Source organism: Carassius auratus, chromosome 16 (genome assembly GCF_003368295.1).
Source record: "Carassius auratus strain Wakin chromosome 16, ASM336829v1, whole genome shotgun sequence".
NCBI classification, from domain to species: Eukaryota; Metazoa; Chordata; class Actinopteri; order Cypriniformes; family Cyprinidae; genus Carassius; species Carassius auratus.
In genome coordinates, this window is record NC_039258.1 from 17,140,540 (window position 1) to 17,165,406 (window position 24,867).

General features: G+C 39.6%; 1 protein-coding gene across 1 annotated transcript in view; it reads left to right on the forward strand.

Moving 5' to 3' along the window:
* grin2db (glutamate receptor, ionotropic, N-methyl D-aspartate 2D, b) overlaps positions 1-22,428 on the forward strand; it is a 71,261-nt gene extending 48,833 nt beyond the window's left edge. The window contains exons 8-15 of the mRNA XM_026284471.1: positions 112-280; positions 5,041-5,194; positions 8,478-8,603; positions 9,062-9,291; positions 11,831-11,991; positions 12,997-13,184; positions 17,810-18,051; positions 18,267-22,428. Coding sequence (XP_026140256.1) covers positions 112-280; positions 5,041-5,194; positions 8,478-8,603; positions 9,062-9,291; positions 11,831-11,991; positions 12,997-13,184; positions 17,810-18,051; positions 18,267-21,440 — 4,444 coding nt within the window. The 3' untranslated portion in view covers positions 21,441-22,428. The remainder of the gene's footprint in view (positions 1-111; positions 281-5,040; positions 5,195-8,477; positions 8,604-9,061; positions 9,292-11,830; positions 11,992-12,996; positions 13,185-17,809; positions 18,052-18,266) is intronic.
* The last annotated feature ends 2,439 nt before the right edge of the window (positions 22,429-24,867 follow it).

The following is a 24,867-nucleotide window of genomic DNA, read 5'->3' on the forward strand; positions in this document are numbered from 1 at the left end:
ATTATATTATATTATATTATATCATATTATATATTTTTGATTGTTATTATATGATTGGTTTTATAGACACATGCAATGACACATAACTAAGCACTTTCTCTCTGATTACAGTACAATTCAGGAAGGGGTGGCACCCATGAAACAGTGCTGCAAGGGATTCTGCATCGACATCCTTAAGCGATTGGCCAAAATTGTCGGCTTCACCTATGACCTCTACTTGGTGACCAATGGGAAACATGGGAAAAAGATTGATGGAGTTTGGAACGGGATGGTGGGAGAGGTGAGGGAAGCTTTTTGTTTCTTTCCCCTACTTTAAACCGGCCGAGCTTGTTGTATTCCCATCAGTGCCTCTCCTTATTCACTGGGCTGATGAGGTCAGCAATATCACTGAGAAGACTTCACTTACATATGTAAATTCAGGCATTAGGTGGAGAGAGGACTACAGATTAAAGGCAAGGCTGCTATTCCCTTTAGTATCAGTAGTCATGATGATCAAACACTGTGATTATGGGATAGTTAAGGTCATGGTGCAGTGTTTTTGAAGAAGTTGCAGGAAGGAATTAATGTGAGCTTATAACATATGTCCATGTTCTGTTGAAGGAAGTGGATGTGTGACACTATGTGGTCACCAGAGTGTCTTACCCAGGGGTTTCAACACTAAGGCAGGGGTTTGCAAACCTTTTCAAGCCAAAGACCTTCAAAAATGTTGCTTTCCTTGAGAGGGACCCCATCCCTAAAATGTAAAAGCAGCTATACTGTATTTTCAGCCATAAAGACTTATTTGCATAAAGACTCAAAATAGATAAAAATATTAAAATATCAGAAAAAATATTTATAAGCAATAATTACATTTCTTTTAATTATATTTAAAATGAAAGTAAAAAAAATATATTTCTATATCTTTTTTTCTTCCAGTACAATTACATTTTCAAATAGAATAAATATTGTTCCAGAGCAACTTTAGACTCCATACTGCCATAAAACCATCAGTGAGCAAGGTAAAGGTCACAAAAGGCAGGAAATATTCCTAAGAAAGTTACAAGAAGAAATATTTGTTTACCACGAACCTATACGCAGGTTTTCTTTTCATTTCTAGCTATTAAAAATTATAGCTATATAATATTATAAAAAAAAAAACAGACTGTAAATTTGTGAAATAATATTACAATTTAAAATAACTTTTCTAGTTTAAAATGTGATTTTTGTCTGTGATGATGAATTTTTTTTTTTTAATTAAATTCTATTTTTAATGATCTTAATGAAAGTTAAGGGTTTGCTGAAGATATCAAAGTTTTTTTTTTTTTTAACTGGGGGTCCTTGAGGGTCTGAGTGCAGGAGGTTGAACCCCCCTGCTCTTTGTAAAGTGTTTGACCGTGTAATTCCAGTACAGTGCGTGATGTAACAGAGAAGTCACTTGTTGCCCTGTTTGATGACTAAATTCCCACCAGTATCAGCCAGCCTCCAGGAATACTGAAACACTCTGAAACCTTTTAACACAGTGCCAAGGGAATCGGCTAATGGGTCACTCGCACATACAAGGAGGTATCCAAGACAGAGGCCTGAAACCAGCCAAAAACGAGTTGTGAATGGCAGACAGGAGGGTTGTTGTTTTGAGAGCGAGACCCTGCTGTGGCGCTCACATCCTGGAGTGATGCCTGTTCGAGACAGTTGCTAGGGAATGGAGACAGCTCTTTTCAACGTCTCATTTCCATTCTTCTGCTCTTATTATTTCTCACGGTATCCTATGCATTTTTTTCCCCTTCTCACTGCTCCTCGGTTTTCAGTATATCGCTTTTTCTGTGACCACGTCGTTTTCTTTTTCTCAGTCTTTTCCTTTCCCTCTCTCTCTCTCGCTCGCTTTTGGTCTCTTCACTGCATATTTTGATGCTCAGCCAATCAGCTGTCAGCACGGCCCCTGTAGGCGCAGTGCTTAGGGTTATTTTCTCAGGCTGCAAGTGTGTGTGTGTGTGTGCGTGAACAGCTTTGATCTTCTATCTACGACAGGTCCACATTTCCCCTGTGCGGCAGGCCGGCCTGCAGCAGGACTGGGGCTGCGGCGCGCTCACGAGGAAACAACTTCATCGATGTTCTTTCCACAGTCTCTGCAGACCAAGAAACGTGCAGGCTCACTAGCAACAAGGATGCACTAGTTCTCGCTGCACACTGGAAATTATACTACCTAAACAATCCCTTCTCCCCCACACACACACAGGCAGGTGCGTGTCTTTTTGGAATCAATGCAGCGTTCAAGCTGTCAGAGGAGATTTGGGAAAGCTTGCAACCTGCATGACTTTAGGCAGTGACTCAACTCTGCACCGTCACCATAAATCCCGTTCCTCTGCATCACAAGCTTTTCACACCATTCAGGAATATAAAACAGAATGCAAAGTGAGAAAAGAGCTGCACTGGAAAGTAAAGATGTTAATGTTGTCCCTCCTTTTTGGTATTCCTAGGCATGCTTTCTCTCTGTATGGGGTTTACTGTCTCGAGATGGATAACCTGCCTCCTGTAGCGTCTATGTTTGCAGGCTTCTTACTACACTATCTGCCCGGCCAAATTATGGATACTGGAATGCAGTCAGTACGTGGATTGAATATTAATTAGAGATAGAGGTTCTCTGAATTTGCAGATAGGCCACCTGTTACTCACCACATATGGCTCCTGTGTTCAGGCAAAATGCTGAGGACTCACCTCCATATCACCAGTTCTTTGACTGTCTAGGTTTGGTGCACAGTGAATGCTTTGATCAGTAAAGTGTAGAGGAAATTCTGTTAGGGCCGTAGTCTAGCGATTGAGCCGTGGTGCTCATGCGGGCAACACGAGTTTGATTCATCTTCGTGTCAATTCCCAAGCTGGTTCCTCTCTTTTCTCCCTAACGTTTCACGGCCTCTTTCCAGTGGCATTGCTGGTGCTTCTCCACATCAAGTAAAAAAAGTGCTCCTTTATTTTCTAGGGGGCCTGGGGGTAGAGTTCAAAGAACCAAAGTGTTCAGTTCTGGCCATTTTTGTTTTAGCAGCAGTTTTACATTTTTTGTAACACTATTGTGTGGCATTAATGTAACTACAGGTTACAGATGATCACTAGTTCAGTTTATTATTTGCAAAATTCTAACCTGCAAATATTTGTACCCTATCTATGACCCGGAAAATGAAAACTAAATAAATTCTGTAGTTTACTTTTTAAATACTGGCAATCAATCATCCTATATTTATTCAAAGCATGATGAGTGACCTTTGGCTTCCTAAACTTTAATGTATGCCTCGTGATTCTTACAATAATTAATTACTCATCTGATTATTTTGTGTTTGGTTACATAAAAAGTTATTATTTATTTATTTTTTTAAAGCATGTTATTCCACAAATGTATAAAAAACTAATATAACTCTATCAATGGCCATGCTGTATATACTGTGCTGAAAAAAGTTAAAAAATATACACTAGCCTTCAAAAGTTTATGTTTTCTCTAATCACGTAGGCTACATTTATTTGATCAAAAATGCAGTATGGCAAAATATTGTGAAATATAATTTATTTTTTATAAATACAATTTAAAAGAACAGTTTTGTCTTCAGTGTCACATGATCCATCAGATATCATTGCTGATATATGTTGAAATATGCTGATTTGGTTCTCAAGAAACATTTATTATGTTCAAGAAACACAATTATCTGACAAGTGAATAAATGTATTATCAATGTTAAAAACAGCTGAGCTGCTTGATATTTTTGCAGAACCTATTTTTTTCCTAGGGATCTATGATTATTATAAAATTCAAAACAACTGAATTTATTTGAAATATACATTTTTTTGTAATAATGTAAAATTAATTTGTGTTCCCTTTTGATAAATTGAATGCATCCTTGCTTAATAAAATTAATAATTCTTTTAAAATAAAAAAAGATTACTGACCCAAAGTTTTGTATGGTAGTGTACAGTACATATAGTGAAGTAGCATGACTGCTGTTAAATAACTAAATTTTATATAATAAACATAAACAAAACCAGTGTTAACTGATAACTGGCAGAATCCTCTGCAGTAATGCACATTCTATTTATCTAAAAAGAAAAGCACTAAGGTGTTGAAATTTCACAGCACTTTATATTAAAGTCTGCATGAAATCAAAATTTATTTACTTTACTAGCTTACATTGCTAGTCTTGATGTGAACAATTAATCCGTGTTTTGCTAATCTTTAATCAAAATCTGAACATCTACTTCCGCTCTGGAATGGCATTCCTTCTCTGAGGACGTCAGTTTAACGGCTTGGGCAGAATATTCTTAAATATTCTGCTATGAGAGAGACAGAGAGGAGGAGCACGAAAATAAAACCAATCTCTCTATTCAATATTCCGTTTCAGCTGGAAATACGTTGCTACACTGAAATAAAGTCAGCAGCAACTTCTGGTACATGTGGACTTTAAACACTTCGAAGATGGTTGATCATATAGTTTTCTTTATATAGTTTTCTGGTTGAGCATGCATTATGGATCATAATCTTGATCCATAATGCATTTTTCATGTCAGAGCTGTGGAACAGAGGGTAGTTGTTCCAGACAAATGCATGTCCCAGTGCCCCTCTCTCTTCCTGTACTTCTTTGTTGCTTCTTCCCTATCCTATTCAATATAATGATTGCAATAGCTACTCATTCAGACATTAGCATATTTTAGCTTAGTAGCTAGCTACCTTTCAGTCTCTGATTTCTGTGCAAATTACAGTGGCCACATGATCTCAGGGCAAACCTAAGATTCCCTAGAAGATCTAAATTAAGGAAATGTCCACCTCGACTAGCCTGTGATGTTTTGGATGTGATCAAATCCTTTGAGTAGTCTATCATGTTTCTTAGGTCGGTATACGGTAATTGTATCCCTTGTCAAACAAGGATTAATCAGTAAAAGTTTACTGGGGCAAAGCAGAATTTTACTAGGTCTAATGCTCCTGTAAAATGAGTCCCTATAAATCCTGTAAATAAAACCTTCCTGCTACTAATAAAAGTGGCAAAAGGGCAAAAATACAATCTTCCACTTCCTCCTGTTCACTAGGTTGTGTACAAGCGGGCAGACATGGCGATCGGCTCTCTCACTATCAACGAGGAGAGGTCAGAGGTTGTGGACTTCTCTGTGCCCTTCGTGGAAACGGGCATCAGCGTCATGGTCTCTCGCAGTAACGGAACCGTCTCTCCCTCTGCTTTTCTTGGTGAGTTTGAGTCTCGTGCGGGCCATAATGCTTCATCATATTTGACTTTAATCAGTCGCTGCTGCATGTGATTATGATGTATGACTTTCCAGGTACTGGTGCGTATCATTTCAGAGCTCATCAATCAGACTTACAGTTCCCTTTCAAAACAAACTATTTATCACACTTCAGTGAGAAGCACTAAATCAACATTTTTCAGACAAACTCAGTGCTGTACATTTATTTTATTTTAATTTATAATTTATTTTACATTTTATTTTACTTCAGAGCATGGCACTAGCTGCATCAAATTCATGACTTCAATTCCTGGAGACTGCATGAACGGATAAAAATACTCTACATTGAAGTTAGGGCTGTGCAATTAACCGAAATACATTTTTTATTTTGATTTCGGCTTCCAACTATTATGAAAATGCAATAGTCGAGATAAAATGATTAATGTGCCCCATTCCATCCCTTTCCAGTCAGTGTGGCACTCCTCCTTAAAAGCCCAAACTTAACATGCAAATCAGTAAAATCATGTAACGTGATTTTCGCAAAATGGGAAGTGCTTGATTTATGAATGTTTATTAGATTTGTTTAATGTTTCTAAAAGTGTGAAAAAGAACTTGTGATGATCTCTGCATGCTCTCTGACACGAAGCAGAAAAGTAAAGTAAACTTTTAGCTTAAATTGCATGCCTAAACAGTCAAATACACTAAAAGACATAGCTTGGTGATTATTCATATAAACACTCGTCAGTTATGTCTTAAGTGAACGTAAACAGTTGAGAATGAAAATACAGTATGTGTGTAACAGTATACTGGATCCGTACAGTTCTTAAAGCAACAGCGGGTAATATTCCTTGTGTCATATCACACAACAAAAGACCGAGAAAACCACTCTCCGCTGTTGACTGAAGGACTTTTGTGACTTTAATAAGAAACAGAGCACGTGTAATTCTTACATCGAAGATTATGCTGTTTAATTTTACATTTGATTATTTAATTGCTGTAGTATACTGTTAGCTGAATACTTTAGACTTCCTTAAAAATCTCAAAGCACTGTTTGTTTCATTTTTAACATTTTTTCTATTGTTTTTGACCTTTGCTTTTTGTTTTTATTGTATTACTGAAAGTTTAATTATTTTCATTAATTTTTGAGGACTTTTATCACTAATATAACGTTTTGTTCATGACCCACTAATAATCGTGTTAAAGGTGCCATGGAATGCAAAAATCAATTTTATAAGGTGTTTGAGCACAGTTGTGTGGCCACAGTGTGTGAAAACAACCAGAATATAATGGTAAATCCACTCACTCATTGTTTTATAATTCTCAAAAAATTATAAACAGTCTCTCCAGACAAGCAGTTCCAGACTATGACGACATAGTCGGTGAAAGTCCCACCCATTTGTGAGGCTCTCTGCCCTGTTAGCATATACACAGCTACAGTCCACCATAGCTGTAGCTGCTGAAGATATAATGTCAGCGCCAAAGAACCATTAAAAGTGTCTATGTTGGGATGCACCAACAAACATTGGAGTCTTCATAGACTGCTGAGGACACGTTGGTTATCTTGCATTTTCGAAGGAAATGTCCCGGAAAAAATTGAAAAGTTTGTGCTAACATTTTACACTGGACTGCCTCACAAACGAGGATCAGTTCAGCGCTGGAGTTGTGCAAAGATTGCTTCTGAAAGAGGGAGCGATGCCAACGCCTCGTGCGCAAACGTCCAGACTCCGGACAAAGTAAGAATCACGCATCATATTTTGTTTTCCAAAAAAGCTTCTTGGCTCTCTGTAAGACTAATGTTGCTAAAGCTACCATTGTCTCTGCCTGTTCACTAATGCTGCCTTCACGTGCTACCAGAATGATCGAGAATAGGAATGTGGTAGTTAAAAATTGCGTTTGGAAGCAATGTGTGAGGTCAATACCTGCGAGGTGAGCGTGATTTCACCAAGTACAACATGTTCCTGGATCAACATCCTTGATGATCCTGGAACAACATTCCAATCAACCAATCAGAATTGAGATATAACTTTTCAAGAAATATCTGTTTTAGGCTTAAAATCAGGGTTAGGTGTTTCTACACTCTTGTTAGTTAGCCATCATTTCCCACTTATTTTTGGAATACATTATGGGTTGGGTTAGGTTTAGGGGCAGGGATTGGGTTAAGTTTTTTATTTTTGGACAATTATGTTGATCATGGATCATCAAAAGATGTTGATCCACGAACATGTCTTATACTTGGCGCTCCGCACTCTTCTGAGAAGGGAGCAGGGTTACCAGGTTTTCGCAACAAAACCCTCCTGCGGACATGAAAAGCAACACGTGGCAACAGTGGCAGCACTGGAAAAGAGGCGGGAGCACCAGCTTATTTTCATTTAAAGGGGCCATACACATAAACAGAGCATTTGGCTCATAACCTAAAAGTGGCAATTTCAAGAAGCTATAAAAATTTATCTGTGGGATAAAACTTAACATACACACTCTGGGGACATCACAAAACAATTTAAAATATTGTATCAATGCATTCTATGGCACCTTTAAATAAACGTGATTACAATATTGACCAAAATATTTGTGATTGTGATTTTTGCCATAACTGAGCAGCCCTAATTGAAGCTACATTTAAGTCGCTTTGAATAGTTGCTAGTAAAAGTCTTTTGAAGTGTCTGCCAAATGTCAAGTTTTGTTTTGTTTTGTTTTACTTTAAAATGTTTTTAATACAGGTGTAAGCCAGCTGTAAATGTGTTTTGTTTTATTTTGTTTTGAGCATAGCACTAGCAAAGTCAAAGTCATGGGACCAATTTCCAAAAAAATATATACGGCACTTTTAATATTTTATTTTATTTTATTTTATTTTAAATAGCATAGCACTAGCAATATCAAGGATGCATGAATGGATAAAAATATATACCTTAAAATGCAATTAAAGTTGTTTTTAATATAGGTGTCTGCCACATGTAAATGTGTTTTGATTTGTTTTCGTTTTTTGTTTTGCATGTCACTAGCAAGAATTATGAGTTCAGTTCCCATAAAATGCATGAACAAATAAAAATTTATTATTTTGGCAAATATAATGGCATTTTGAATTAATAGTTACGTTAAAAAGTTAATTAAATTTAACATAATTTAGTCATTTCCAAAGGTCACCTCCAGTTCTTATGGTTGCTAAACCCCTGGTATTAATTTCTGCTCTGTTGTGTACAAACCAAGTAAACAACAAGAAAAGAAAAACAGTAATACTAATGGTTCTGATTTCTCTCTGTCCTCTCCTCTTTCTCTGTGCCCTCTCTCAGAGCCGTACAGCCCTGCTGTGTGGGTGATGATGTTTGTAATGTGCCTGACTGTGGTGGCAGTGACGGTTTTCATCTTTGAGTTTTTCAGTCCAGTGGGGTACAACCGTAGCCTTCAGAGTGGCAAGAGTGAGTCCAATTTGCTCTTAGTCCTGCATTTAACCTTTTGATAAGGTCAAACTTTGGTAGTTTCAAGTGTTATTTGAATGGACATAAATGAGTTGCCTGTGACTGAGTTTATTCAGGAATCCTAATGGCTGAGTTCACCTCTGTTCTTTATCGGCCTGGACATGGGTTTGATATTTGTGGTGCAGGCAGTTTCGCAGACACTCATGTATAATAAAGGACTGCAGACTTGTGCTCTGTATACCTCTCCTTCCTCTGCTCTCTTCTTTATCCTCTGGCGCCGGCACCACTTTCTCACCTCATCATCTGCATAGGAGAAGTTTAGAAAGCCTTTTTTATCCGTTTATCAGTTTTGATATCTTTTAGTTTGTTTGGAGCTGATAAATACTTAAAGTGCCTTTAAGATTCAAGGCAGTGCTAAAAGTCTTTCTTTCTCTGTTTCACTTGCTCTTCTCTGTCAGAGGCCAGAGGTTCTAAGTTCACAATAGGGAAGTCAATCTGGCTTCTTTGGGCTCTGGTCTTCAATAACTCCGTTCCAGTGGAGAACCCCAAAGGAACCACTAGCAAGATCATGGTTCTTGTCTGGGCTTTCTTTGCTGTCATCTTCCTGGCCAGCTACACTGCCAACCTGGCTGCCTTCATGATCCAAGAGGAATACATTGACACGGTGTCTGGCCTCAGTGATAAAAAGGTAAGGGAATAGGGGTTTCAGGGCTTCTGTAGATGCAGAGAAAACTTGTGTTTATCAGTACGTGTAGATGGGCAAACGGTATAAAGTTTTCATAATTTGTGATGTTGTGTTGACATGGATTTCAGGATCAAATATATTCTTGACTTCTTCCATATATAAGACTAGATTGAGACTGGAAATATTTGAGATTGACAGTAGTGTAAATCAGGGCTCCGAACCGGTTCAAGTAATGAAACGAACAAAATTTTGACAGGAAAAGAAACAGAAACTAAATCAAATTGTATAGTTGCGAACAGAATCGAAAAAATTTAAATGGCCATTAACAAGGTCTTAATGTTATTTCATCATTTCATTCAATATTTGAAATTAGCTGTCAACCAATCAGGAATTCAGACATACAGATGTGACTCTGACGCATTAGACGTGAGAAATGCAGCTGTAAATTCATCATAGGTAAGTCACAATGGCAATGCATTAGAGCTTATCCGAGGATAGTGTAAGAAGGATTTGACAGATTACATGCACCTGCAAAGCTTCTGAGAACAGAGAAAACAGAATAAAACTATATGCTAACCTAAAAGGAATAGTCTAATGAATATTGGCCTACACAAAATGTATTTCACTTAAATCATTGACAGATTAACAAAAAAAAGAAAAATTATTTTCTTATTTTTGTTTTATTGTGACGCGATCCAAAGTTCACGGAAAGGAAAATGGGACAGCAGAAAATAGTTTTCTTTTGTTTAGCAAAAGCTTTACAGTTTTATTTATTTTACAGTTTTATTTATTTAGCAAATCTTGACAGTCTTGAATGATGTTTTGCTTCTGTCTGGATTACCAGCCAGCGTTGGTATGACCAGATCACGCCAGCGCCTCGCACGCACACAGACACATGTATTTTCCGACATTGCAGCATGTTCATTATTAAAAATCAAATACAGTTAAAGAAACATAAAACGTTGCACTGCTCCGTTGTACAATCTGTTGCAGTCAGTGTGACCACCACCAACCTGTGCTGATATAGCTGATGTGAAGGATGATGTCGATGCGAGTGAAGTACAAAGCCTATTTCATAATAAATAGTATTTAACATACAGAAACGTTGCGAATATGGAAAATTTGGATTCGTACCAGTCAAGGGTAGGCATAAGTTTCACCTTAAAGTAATTTGTTTTTGGATTGATTTGGAAATGTTGTGGAGAGTAGGAAACAAATAACTGTGTTTTATCATAGATAGCCTATTATATGGTTAACCATACAGTATATGTGGTGTTTATAATGTTTGTAAACATTTTGCTTTACTGGCATTTTAGCATCTTATTTGTGAATTATTATTTGTGAATTATTTCTGAAGCCTATGCGACTTAGGGTTTTTTTCCCCCTCTCAAATCGAAATTTTATATGAGTAGCATTTTTTTTAAGAATTCAGCAAATTTTTTTATATCTTAAAAAATAAACTTTTAAACTTTAATGCCTTGAAAGTGTTAACAGATTATTATTATTTTTTGTTTAGTAGCCTATAATTTGGCCAAAATTTAGAAAGGATGATGCTATATTGGCTGTGAATAAGTGCAGTGGGTTAGGATACCAGATCTCTTGCTGTTTTCGTTTGCTTTCTTTTCTTTCCTTTTTTTTTTTTTTTTTTGTATAGAAAATATTATTATTATTATTAGGCTATTACTGTAATTACTATTATAGGCAAAGAAAAAAAATATATATATCTTTAATAACCAGTATTTTTTCTAGGCAAACCGGTTTCAGAACGATAATAATTCAGAGGAATGCAGGAACAGAAACATTAAAATCGATTCTGCTCTGAGTGAACCAATTAAATTAAATTTTTATTTTTTTCAAGACCAAATTGGCTACTAAGTGGATGAACAGCATGAAGTAGCGTTTTCTCACTATTTGTCTTTTGAAGTACTAGATGCTATTATGTTGCATTTCATATGTAATTAAGTATGTATCTGTGAGATCAGTAATTTGGCATTCTAGCATGAAAATGTTCCTTTGCCTTTTGTCGACCTTGAAGAATCTGGAAGGATATTTGGAGGAAAAAAAAAATCACTGTTTTGCTGTCATGCCAAATGAATGTACTTATGTACACCAAATGAAATGTATTTGTGTTTCCATTGTGTTTGTGTCATTTTCAGAAAGAAGCTACATCAAATCTGGATACTTAGAGCCATTTAACTTTTGTTGGTTCTTTTTTTCTAAGTGCCTCGTGTTCATTTTGTAATCCCTTTTTAAATGGAAATAGTTTCCCCCATCTGCTTCACTATTGTTCTCTTTTGTTAAAAGCAGAATGAACACAATGTGCATGTCAGCACTGCTGCTTTGTATATTGTTCTGTGTTTATGATGTATTATACTTGGTTTTGACAGCTGCAGTAGCTCTAGACTCTTTCTAACATGCATTCACCGTCACATGTCATTCATGTTGAAGCTTACAGTATTTTTCAACTGACTCTATTGTTAGTCCTCTAATTACTTTGAAAAAACCAATGCAATTTCAATCACAAACTGTGTTCCCCTCTTAGTTTCAGCACCCCACAGAGCAGTACCCCCCTCTGAAATTTGGAACGGTCCCTAACGGAAGCACAGAGAAAAACATCCGCAGTAACTATCCAGACATGCACCAGTATATGATCAAATACAACCAGAAAAGTGTGGAGGATGCCATCTCTCACCTCAAGTCTGGGTCTGTGCTGGCTTTCTTACTCTCACTGACTTCCTATATCCTTTCTCATGCAGTTTTGAATTTCGTTTTGTTTTGTATTATGCTTTTTAGTTTTAATGGTGCATAGATCATACTTTTTTGTACTTTAGAAAATTATCACATAGTTTTTCAGCATTTAAAATCACTAACTTCCTTGACTTTTTTCAGCTAAGCAATAATATGAAAAATAGTGAAATTTTTAAATAATTATGTTTAGATTTGATTTGCATTGCTTGTAAAGCACATTTATAGTACAAGTGATAGTGTTTGGTAAGGACTTTTTCGCCACTAAAGCTATATAATATATGTTGTAGTATATAATACTTCAAGAGTCAAGACAAGCACAATGTTTATCTTACATTTAATTTATTTTGGCCCATTTTTCTCAAAAATCTATAACAAAAAAAATGTCAGATTTTCATAAAATTAAAATTGTCCTGAAAAAACTGAGCATCTGGAAAAAGTTTTATGTCTTGAAAAAAAGTAAAAAAGTAATTAAGTTGCTTCTTGCATCTATAGTTCCGGTTTAGCATTCATTCCTTTGCTGGCTCTTTTATACAGTTTTTCAGTTAACGGAAACACTTGTGTTAATTTAGTTTCTGTTTCTGGCTCTGTAATAGTTTTCATAACAACAATAATAACCTTGTTTCCAACACGTTATCTAACATCTCTCGCTCCTTACACCTCCCAGCCCCATGTTGCATATATAACAGGAGTTCCTTTACGATGTGTTTGCACTTTTTCCCCTTCTCCCACACTTCTTCTCTCAACCCTGTACACCTCACACACTCATCCTCTATTTATCACGAGTTGTTAACCCACACCATAGTTTTCCAGAGCCTGTCATTTCCTTTCCATTTTTAGCAAAAGTGATAATATAATGCTGGCACACGACAGATTTCCTCTCTGCTCTCTTTCTGTCTGTCACCCTACTCCATCTCACGCTCTGTCTCCCCTGAATCCTATTCTTCCTTTCTGTGTTTGCAGTAAACTGGATGCCTTAATCTATGATGCGGCTGTATTAAACTACATGGCCCGTAAAGATGAAGGCTGTAAAGTAATGACCATCGGCTCAGGGAAAGTATTCGCCACGACTGGTTATGGCATCGCCCTGATCAAGAACTCCCGCTGGAAACGGCCATTGGACCTGGCCTTACTGCAGCTGGTGGGCGACGGTGAGAGTCTGAAGGTTATGCAGTATCAAAGTGCTAAAATTAGGGGAATGTATATTAGTGCATTTATGCTGTTGGGCTGGAGAAGATAAAAGCCTTTGGGAGATTAAAGTCTATTTTATGCATATTTAACAAGACTTCATTCATTAGTCTGTACTGCTAGCTTCAAGCCATCTTCCCAGCCATCTTGGTGTAATCAAGTTTCCTTCACATGATGCAATATGTATCTTTGTTGTCTAGCAGGTGATATTTTTCTTTGTGCTAGCAGGCTGCTTACTGATTTAAAGGAGATGATAGCAACCTACTGATGCATAAAAGAGATGGGCATGTATCAGTTTCAGTCTTGGGAATGGAGAAAGAAAGACTGTGTTGTGTTCCAAAACCCATTGAGCTGCCTAAGAGGCAGGGTTTTAAAGCATCAAGCTGTGTCAACTGCACTGTGTTTTTTAGAGAAATCCAATTATTTGAATAGGGATCTACTTGATCAGGAATTTCCTGTGAGATTGAAAAATTTACCCATGCAGATTTCCCAGCTGGTTCAAGTTGTTCAAGGCAACATCACATGTACATTTATAAGAATGAACACTTTAGAATGCACTGCAACAAGCTTGGTGAAAAAAGAAATTCAAAATGACGCACAAGGCAGGAGAAATGTTGAATATAAATCCCCTTATTCATCTTTAATTGCAAAAAAGTGTCAATAAAACTACATAAAGGGATAGTTCACCCCAAAATAAAAATTCCCTCATGTCGTTCCAAAACCATAAGACTTTCGTCTTTGGAACACAATATTTTTTTGATGAAAACCAAGAACTTTCGGACAATGCATATACAGCAATGCAACTGAAAGAGCTAGTAAGGACATGTTAAAATAGTGCATGCGACATCAGTGGTTCAACTCTAATTTTCTGAAGCTACGAGAATACTTTTTGTGTGCAAAAAAAAAATAAAAATAAAATAAAGACTTTATTCAACAATTTATTCTCTTCCGTGTCAGTATTCAACGCGTGTTCACAAGAATAGACTTATTTTTGTTGAGGGCATTATTTTTGCTTTGCTTGCGCACAAAAAGTATTCTCGTAGCTTCATAACATTACAGTTCAACCACACATGTCACATGGACTATTTTAACAATGTCCTTACTACCTTTCTGTTCCTTGAACTTGTCAGTTACGTTGCTGTCAATGCAAGATCAGAAAGCTCTCAGTTTTCATCAAAAATATCTTAATTTATGTTTTGAATGATGGTCTTACAGGTTTGGGATGACATGATCGAAGATGAGTAATTAATGTAATAACTTTCATTTTTGGGTGAACTATCCCTTTAACTATCATTTTAAAATGCATTTAAAATATAAATGTATGTATATTATATATTTTAAATGCATTTTATCATTTGCATTTTATCATTATGTGCTGTGTATCGTTATTCTTATTAGTGCATCAAATCATTATCTTAGCAACATGCTAAACGATTGTGAGTTGTTTATCCTGTGCTGTTTTACTAGTGTACACAAAGCATTCTAGAGTATGACAGTTGGGATGTTGTGTTTGAAGGCAGTTGCCTGTGTAGGCAAAAGCTCACTAGGTTTTGGAACCGAGCTATTGTGTGCTATGAGTAAGATGTGTGTATTGAGTCACTGTCCATTCTCACACTACTTAGAGGATTAGCTGTTACGGATTTGCGATGTCAGCGTGGAACGCATCTGATTCATATGCGCTTGTCCAAGTACTAATTCTTTAATTGTCATTTATACACCCTCCTCCTTGCCTTCTCCCAACACACACATACACAAACACAAATACATATACACACTAGCTATCTAACAGTGTTTTGTTTCAACTGGATGGTTTATTTGATTGCTGTTTAAATCCTCTTTGGCTGTTGGTGTGTCAGAGAGAGAGAGACTGAAAGAATGTGTGTGTACGCCAGGTTTCCACAGTGAGATCATCACACTGGTGCCAGGTTCCATTAGCTAACACCACTGTTTAACAGCTGAGATGCTTTACATGTGAAAAGAACGTGACTTTTTTATTTTATTATTCATCTGGTTGTTGTATGTTGAAGCGTGGGTGATTTATCTGATGTTATTTTCTGAATTCTGTCCTTGTTTTACCTTTAAAGTGTTAAAAAGCAGTTTTGGGGGGATAATGAGCTACTATTATCAAAATATTTTAGTGTCGTTTAACAGATTTCTGCTATTATAGACCATTTCAATGCATTGATGTCATTGACCCTGCTTGTCATGAAACTATTTTAAAATGTTAACTGGAGGTCATTCAGTTGTAACTAAGGTTAACAGCTATCGTAGCATGTTATTATCAAAAAGTGGACCTTTTTGGATTCACAGAAAATATGAAAAACAAAAATGTTAAACCAGAAATGTGATAGGACCATTGGACTAGATTATTTATAATTTACATGCCTCAAAATGGTCTATAATTGGCAGCACAACATGTAATCACTCTCTTTTTTCAGGTTGTTTCATTGGACAATCATGAAAGACATTGTTAGTGTTTTTGTTTGAGTGGGCAATAGATTGCAAATATAGTAGTCATTGTACAACCAACAACTACAGTGTTACTTTTATGTTTCCATAGAGCCACAGGAAACCACTTGTCCATCTACAGCCTTTTCATGTCTTTTAAACACTGCAGGTAACCTTATTGGTCAGTGCCATGCAAAATAATTTGTTACCTGCTAAAAGCCTCTGTTATTTTATCTCAGCGCCAGCAGCTTTCTTTGCAGTGGTCATCTGGAATAGAAGTCCTTTCGCCTACTAACAATTCAGAGGACTTATTACAGTGGTCAGAGATGCTGTGGCACTTCCAATCTGTTTATAAAAGTGTTGACCTTTAATGCTGATCCAATTGCAGTGTTTGCTTTTGCGTGATAGTGGTTTGGGTCAGGGCAGGATCAGAGGGGGCTGTGCAGGGAACGGTGTTGGAGGTCACACAGATGGCACACACTGGCTGTCTGCCTGAGCTTAAAGACCTTGCTAAAGCATTAACTGTTCAAATGTGCCCACTTAACCATGCCAGCCCTGAGCTCCGTTGCCAAACAGAAGCTGCTATGGCAAGAGCAAAGGTGTGAAAATATGTGTACGTGTGTTAGAATTTTTACTATATGTGTGGGTGTGTATTTGTAAAGCTGTGCAAGTGTGTGAATGGTGTCTGTGTGTTAGCATATACTGTAGCTCTGTGTATATGTATGTTTCCAGCATGACACACCTGCTGAGTTTGGCTGTGGTCAGTGAAGTGGTTTGCCAGAGCCACTGGCAGGAGTCAGAAGGAGGTGAATGGACAGTGTCAACAGAGTGAGGCAGTGCTCGGATCCGAGCCGGGCTTGTTCTGTTATCTGTTCAAGTCCCATGTGGAATTCAGCCTGCGCTTCTTCGTCCTGCTTGACTGCATTTTCTTTTGTGAAATGCTTTATGTGATGTGTCTGCGGCATCTCATCTACATTGTGATTAATGCCGGCAGGTTGCGCTTGCTGGATAGTTTGTTTTGATAGCATAAAAGACAGACGCCATATTTCAACCTTTGTGAGAACAACGGAACTGTCATTTCTAGTGTGATAGGTGATGATGTGCTTTTATAATGTTACACAGCACTGTTTTGAGATGGCCCAAGTGGAGATAACGTGGTGCTGTTGTCCAGTCCTCATCAAAGCAGTAAATGCTGCAGTACATGCCTCTATCTAGTAAGGTTTGGGGTAATTCACAAGCCCGTCTTTCTGTAGATAGAAGGTGAGATTCTGATTTTCTCTCGAGTTTGCTGCAGGCCTGACCATCTTCCGGCACAATTAAATGATTATGATCTGACCCTTTCACCGTTCTGTCTCCTTGTCTGTCCTCTTGTTTTTCCCGCCATCTGCCTGTCACTCTGTTGCTCCTTCTATCTTATTTAATATTCCCTTTTCTGTTTCATCTTTCACATCCTCATGCACACACTGAGACCAACATAAACAATGAACATATACGGTTGTTTCCCCCTGTTGCCATCTGTCTTCATCCCACTTTTTGTTAACTTCCCCCTCTCTGAATAGAATAGGTGCTTCTGCTATTTGTCATAATGACAAAGTCACTCTCTTCTTCTTTTCCACCAGCCTTTTACTTATTTCTCCACATTCTCTCATTTCCCATGATACAATGCAGCATTGAAAAGACAAAGAACTTTGTTCTTCTTCCTTTCTTGTCTTCTCATTTACCCTCTGAGGAAAAGACGATATGGGTAGACCATTACACAGGACCTAGCCTTTGCTAGCCTATAGGCCTCTTGCTCTCTTCCTCTTCCTTTCACTCTTTCAGTATTAACAGTCTGCTCCTTTTGATCGGCTTCTAAACAGACCTTCACAGTAATGTTTCTTTTACCCACTGGGACCTGACATCTGATCTGAAATGTTTTCAATATCATACTCTAAAGATCTCAGAATAGCACCTGACATAGTAGCTGCTGAGTTTTAGCATCTGTTTCCTGCTACAACAGGCATGTGGTAGAGGCAAGTCACTAACATACTGCATTCATACATGTTTTATTGAAGCATCTGTGCCAAGTAGTTGTATCACATATTAACAGAGAAAGCGAGTAATGCTGATGCTTTGTCTTTTCTCTTCCCTTTCCACTCAGATGAGATTGAGATGCTAGAGCGTCTCTGGCTCTCAGGGATCTGTCATAATGATAAAATTGAGGTGATGAGCTCCAAACTAGACATAGACAATATGGCTGGTGTCTTCTACATGCTATTGGTGGCCATGGGCCTAAGTCTGCTGGTCTTCGCCTGGGAACACCTGGTTTACTGGAGGCTACGGCACTGCATGAGCAAAATGGGCCAGTCTGGCAAACTGGACTTCCTACTCGCCTTCAGCAGGGTGAGAAAGAGTGTGACGTGAGAGAGTGACTGATTATTAGTCTCTAGAAATTTATTTGGAAGTGTTTGTTTAAATTGAGAAGGACTGTTACATGGGCTTTGCCTGTGGTATTACAGATGAGATGAGAATGATGCTTATGTAATTGACACTGATTTGCCCATATCATCAGAATATGACTTATTTCACTATTATATCTTTGTTGTTTGTACATTTAGGGAATGTATAGCTGCTGCAGTTTTGAAGATGAAACTGCAAAAGGTGGGGTTAAAGTCACAGTTCCTGGCCACCATCATACTGCCATGGTTCCTACTTCTTCCTCACATGTGGTCACTTCAGCTGTATCCACTCCAGCCATTGCCATGGTGCAGCAACAGCAGCAACCACAACAGCCTCAACCTCCTCAGTCTTACAAAACACCACTTCCTGGCTCCCCTCCCACAATTGTTCATTCTGGAGCAGCTTTGGGTCCCTCAAATACTCAACTTGTAGGAGCACCACTACCATGCACTACTTTCTTACCACGGCCAGATCGCAGGTTAGCAGTTGTGGACCGCTGGAGACTTCCCAAAACTGCTAGTGCCACGACTGCCATTGGTGTTAGAGGAGCAATTGGAGAAACAGGACCCCTGCCTCAAAAGGTGGCACCTACCTGGGCAGGTGGTGGAGGTGCAGGTAGTGGTCTAGATGGATATAAGCGCTACTATGGACCTATTGATCCAGAGGGACTTGGGCCATGTGTGGACCAACAGACAGGCTCTCAAACTCCCAAAACAGTCCCCAGAGCCCACCAACAACCCCCACCAACTAGTGTGGTTTTCTACCAGGAGAAGGGCATGGACCATGGCATGGGGAAGAAGGTGGGAGCGGGTACTGGTGGAGGGGGTCAGGGTAGAGGGGTTAAATCTCTGGGGACTCCCAGGCTTCCTCCTAAAAGCCAGACCCCAGCCCCGCTGACACCTAACCCCCCGCTACAGCACCCCTCTCCCCCTCTCCCTTCATCCTTCTGGAGAAAACGGCGACCAAAAAAACCCAAAGAACCTGGTGGCCCATTGTACGAGAACATCCTGCCACTGGGCCGGAGAGGTGGAGGAAGGGAAGCAAGTCGAAGACCGAGACCCTCTCCTCCTCTCCCCATCCCAGTCACACTTTCCCCAAGCTACACTCCTCCATCCCCCTCTCCCTCACTCCCCTACACCTCCACATCATCCTCCTCATCTACCACCAGCTCCTCAACCACATCTTCAGCCACATCCTCACGCTCCACCTCTCCTTCATCTACTTCCACAGCTTCATCTCGTAGCACCCGAGACAGAGAGGCTGAGGAAGAGGATGAGGAGGATTTGGATGAGCTGACCGAAGAGTCTAGTCTTCTACAGGGCCACAACAGAACCAGGGACCGAGAGCGGTCCATACTTTCCCCTAGATCTCTCACTCATGGACTTCCCCCTCCTATACCCCCACGCAAACCATGGGGCACATTTGGAGATAGGGAGCATAAAAAGGACAGAGAGAGAGAAAGGGGTGGTAGTCAACTAGGACAGCTCCAGGAATGGTGGGCAGGATGGGCGGAGAGAGAGAGGGACAGGGAAAGAAGTGGCGGAGACCAGGGAGCTACAGAAAGGAAAAGAGAGAGGAAACGAAGGAAAGAGAGGGAAAAGGAGAAAAAGAAAAAGAAGAAGAAAAACAAAAAGCGAAAAAAGAGGGAGGAGCGTGAAAGAGAAAGAGAAAGAGAAAGAAAGCGTCGTAAGGTGAAAAAGAAGAAAAAGAAAGCAATGAAAACAAAAAAGAAGAAGTTGTCATCCGGCAAGCGGTCAGAGCCAGAGGAGGGTGACGTTGAGGCAGAGAGAGATGGAGAGGGGGATGGGGATAGAGAGGGAGAGTACTCGTCATTTTCCACTCAATATCGGAGTGCATTTGCAGACAAAGGCGGCCTTTCAGCTTGGGAGGGAGAGAGAGAAAGAGGGAGGAGAGATGGAGGTGAGGATGACAGGGACGAACGAGAGGATGAGAGTGGGGGAGGTAGAGGCCGAGAGAGAAGACCCAAAAGCTCCCATTCACGACACCAACCGTCCAGTAAACGCTATGCCAACCTCAACAAACTCCCCTCTTCAGTTAAATTCTGGGTCAGTGGAGGCGAAGCAGGTGGCACGGAGGCCTCCGGACCCTCCCCTCCCTCCTCTTTACATACACTCCTCTCCTTGTCCAAGAGACGGAGGAGTAGTGGGGTAGAGAGAGAGGAAGAAGGGAGAGTAGGAGAACGCAGGCCACTGCTTCTCCGCTATGAAAGGGGGCGAGTTAACACAAGAGAAGGCTTGTCCTTCCATGAGTGGGACTCTGAGGATGAGGAGGAAGAAGAAAAAGAAGAGGAGAGAGCGAGAGAAAGAGAGAGAATAGAAGAGAGAGCGCGGCGGGCAGGGAGAGGGGCAGTGTCAGAGTCTGAACGGGATAGAATCAGAGCAGAAGAAAGCTTTTCTGATGAGGGGTCCTCAGGAGAGTTTGGCCATTTTGAGAGATACTGGGAAGGAACTGGAGCAGGTGGAGCTAGTGGAATTGGGGGAGGGGGGTGGTTTTTTGGAACGTACCCTGCTCGAGAGAAAGGTGGAAGTGTCAACAGCAGAGATGACTCTATTTTGGGTCGGGCAGAAGGATGGGGATTGGCAGGTGATTTTTGGGGTTCAGGTCCAGGGATTGGATGGGGATCTGGAGGAGGCAGTGGAGGGCTAGGTTCACAGTGGCCACCCCCTCCCACTTCCCTGCCACCACCACGACGCTACTGGTCAGTCGACAAACTGCAGATGAAGGGTGAGAAGCGAAGCCGCAGTGGGTCAAAGAGCAAAGGTCAGAGGTCTCGGGATAGGATGCAAGATGCTGCATCATGTACATGTACACAGTATAGGCACGGTAGGCCCCACATACATCACAAACACAGCAGCACTCAGTCTCACAGCCAGGAAGATCTGCTTCCCCACTGCCACAGCTTCAGTGGAAGCTCTCGACCTAAACCACCCCCTAAACCTGACAAATCCAAATCTGGAAGCCAGTCCAACCTTAGCTCCCAGCAAGCCCAGCTCTCCGAACACATACCCCAGCCATCACCCTCCCCACCACAGCCACTCCTGCCCACATTACCTGTACCTTCTGCTCCCAACTCCCTACCCATGCCCATTCCTCCACCTCCATCCTCTGCATCCATGTCCCCTCCACCTGTGCTCTCCCCTGGGGGTGCTTCCTGCTCCTCCCAGGCAGCCAGCGCTAAGCTTCAGTACCAGAGACTTCGCTCTGTGCCCCAGCCAAGGCGATTCTACTCACCACACCTACCACTCAAAGCCAAGAGCTTGTGCTCACGTCGTGGTTCTGCCCATTTCTCCAGCCTAGAAAGTGAAGTATGACACGGGGCTTCACTGCTGCGCGTATGTGTGAGCTCTACTGTGAAGCGCAGCTGGAGTGTGATGCACATACACGTGCCACACCAAGATGAGGAAAACATCCACGACAGTGACCAGAGCAACAAAGAATCACCGGTCAAAGCAGGGAATGGCTCAACAAATTCCGCCACGGTCACAATGGATACTCCAGCCGTGCTCCATCTTCGGTCTGAGTTGAGTATTACGATGTCCTCCATGCTACTCTCCTCCAATGAGAACAGTGGATAGCAATTGTCTGGAATTTTTCTGTGAGTAATGATGTCATGTTTACACATATACACTCCTTCAAACAAGGAAAAGACATTTTTGCATCCTGCACATATGACATGTGACGACAGACATCAAATACTGCAGCGGCTCAAACTGACTATTCAGTTAATTTACAGATGACTTAGAATTAATCTATATTCAATCTGAATGCATTCTTGGAAAGGCTCAGATGATCAGCACCAATCCACTGACTGAAAAAGTGTCTCCATGGCAACCTGATGCACATAAATACAGATATGTCCTTTTTTTGACACTTGCAACATTGATGTTATGCCATCACCCTTTGGCTTCCTCTTTCAAGGCCATGCTGGAAAATTATTAATTGAAATTTGACCTCAAAGTAAACAAGAGTAAACTGTCACTCTTTATGTATTTTTGATTCCAACCTAATCAGAACTTACATGGAGCCATTTCACTCATCAAAACTTTGGTACTTTGGTTGTCCTATCAAAACTCCAATGCCATGTTGTCACTTTGACATCAAATATAGATGACATTGTGTTCTAAAGTGACAAAAGAAAAACAATAAGAACACAAACAAAAATGTAGCAATTTTTCCTGTATAATTTTTTTCCCCTTCAGGTTTTCTTTTCTTTTAAAGCTGTTTATTGCTCTCACTGTGGTCGTATTTTAACTAAAGGGTAAACCAGCTGTGTCTGATGTTAAATAGTGGAATTATAGATGCGAGGGCAATTTTTACAAAGTTATTTATTTGTTTTGATAGCAGAATTTTAAAATTGTCAAAACTAGATCCACGGCACTGCCCAATACAATGGTCCTTTCTTTGCATACAAGCAATACTTGTCTTTCATCAAACGATGATGGGTTGCAATATTTATGATTGGCACTAGATGGCTACATAATATTAAAAACTGTACGTTAGCGATTACAAATGGTGGACCATGAGTGGATTGTGCCTGTTGTTTTGTTCCTTAATCATCATCACATGTTAGAACTGGAACAGACAGCTTACATTGTTTCTGGGATGGTTAAGGGCATTGTTTAGAAGAGCTGAGGCTGTCATTTTCACTGATAGTGCATTTTCAAGGGAAGCCTACTTCCAATGCAGAGTTGCATGTATTAAAGCACAAGTTGCTGACCCTCGTCAGTGCCACTGTTAACATATGATAATGAGGAGTCAAGGACAAACACAATACTGATCGATTTTGAGCCAAAAGCATCCTCCACCATTTATTTTTGGCAAAAGAATTGATGTCAGTCACACAGAGATTCAGTTTCTGAATACCTATTTGACGTCAGGCACCGCTTATTTGCCCATGTTGTAGTTGAATGTAGCTTTGAAATGATTTAGCAAAAAGTAGACATGCGGTAGATTTTGTAGCATTCTGGATGCAGTTATACATAACAAGAAGTGACAATTACACTTTTATTATGGGGAGCATAGAGGGCTTGTACATGTCGTCACAGACCAACAGATTCAATTGCCCTTTATTTGATACACCTGTTCATGCGGAAATAAGTGATGTTTGTCTCCCTTTCTTATCTTGTTCATTTAAACAAGACCACCTGGGGAAGGTTCGCCATCATTTGCAGTGAAATTTAGGGCTTTTACACATTTTAAAGACCCATGTGTCATCACACGAGTCAAGAAATAACAAGCTCAGGTATTGAATTGCGTGTTGTGTAAACCGAATCACACACAGCCGCTTAATCCCCTCGGTCAGCGGTTCTTCCAATGCCGGGAATATGGGTGCGTCAGCGGAAAGGCCACCACACACGGCATGGAAGCACGGCGGGGGGCAGGGAGATGGATGTAGAATGATTGAATTAATATAGTGTGCCATGAGTACACTTGATCTGTCATTGACCCTTACTGAGTCAGAAGGCGCTAACACAGTATTCTGTGACTGCATGTACAGAATGGACTTATAATTCTCATATAGCTTTTTTTCTTGAGAACAAAAATAAATATTATCTCTATATACTATGTTTTTGATAATGTATCATGTTATACTGTGAACTGACTTAGATATTTTATTGCCCATTGTATTCAGTTTTCATTTCCATCAGATCATTTATCTATACAAAATATATATGTACAAATAAATATATACATATATATATATATATACAGACAGGTATATATAATGAGTTAAATTTAATATACTTGGAGGAAGTGGTAGATATAGTTTTAAATGTTTTAGCTTTGTAGCAATTCTAGACTCTGGAGACATTTTTGAATTTTGATTCCTCCTATATGACTGTGAAAACATTAGTGCCTGTGAAGAAAAAACAAGAAACAAGTCTAATATCCTTTCATCCATCCTTCTGTCCATCTTTTCATTTATTTATAGCAAATCTTCACAATTACTCTGATACTACCTAAATAGCTTTCAGATCATGTGTGTTTTATGCCCTTTGCTCATGTTGCTGTGTCCTTATCGCTGCATCTGTCCTTTTGACATTCTGCCATTCCAGCTTTCCATCTAGCCAGTTAGTATTCCATCCATCAGTCCGACCATCCATCCATTCAATCACCCATCAGTCCATCAATCTAACTGCTGATTTCTTCTTATTCTGTAGTTGTCTCATGATCTTTTTTTCCACAGAGCCATTGATTAGGAAACTTAAACAATGTACCTCTGGCGTTTTCCTTTTTTAGATATTTTTTAATCTCTCTGTTTATCCCTCTGTATGTTCTCTCAGTTAGCAAAAAAACAAAACCAGAAAAAAACAGAGACCAGTAGCTACTGTGTTCCTGCTCCTATCAGTTGATTACTGAAGATGATCAATTAAAGTTATGATGTAATTGATAAACGACTGAAAATGTGACTGGAGAGTACCTGATGACCATGACACTGTAGTAAGAGTCTGGGCTGTACTGTACACAACTCACTGTTACTGTGCTGACTAGATGGGGTAATGTGTGTTAACTAACTGTAAAATAATGTTGGTGCACTCATGTTGGTTAGGAGGTACATATCATATTGGCAATAGATAAGTCATCCCATCGCCAAACAAACACTCACCAAAGGCATCATCCTCTCATCCTCTTCCCTCATCTGTTTAGACTGGTGACCTGATTGTGAAATAGACAAAGTAAAGGGTTGGATATTGTTGCTAGAATTGTCAGTGGTGGTCAATATTTGGCTGAGAAATT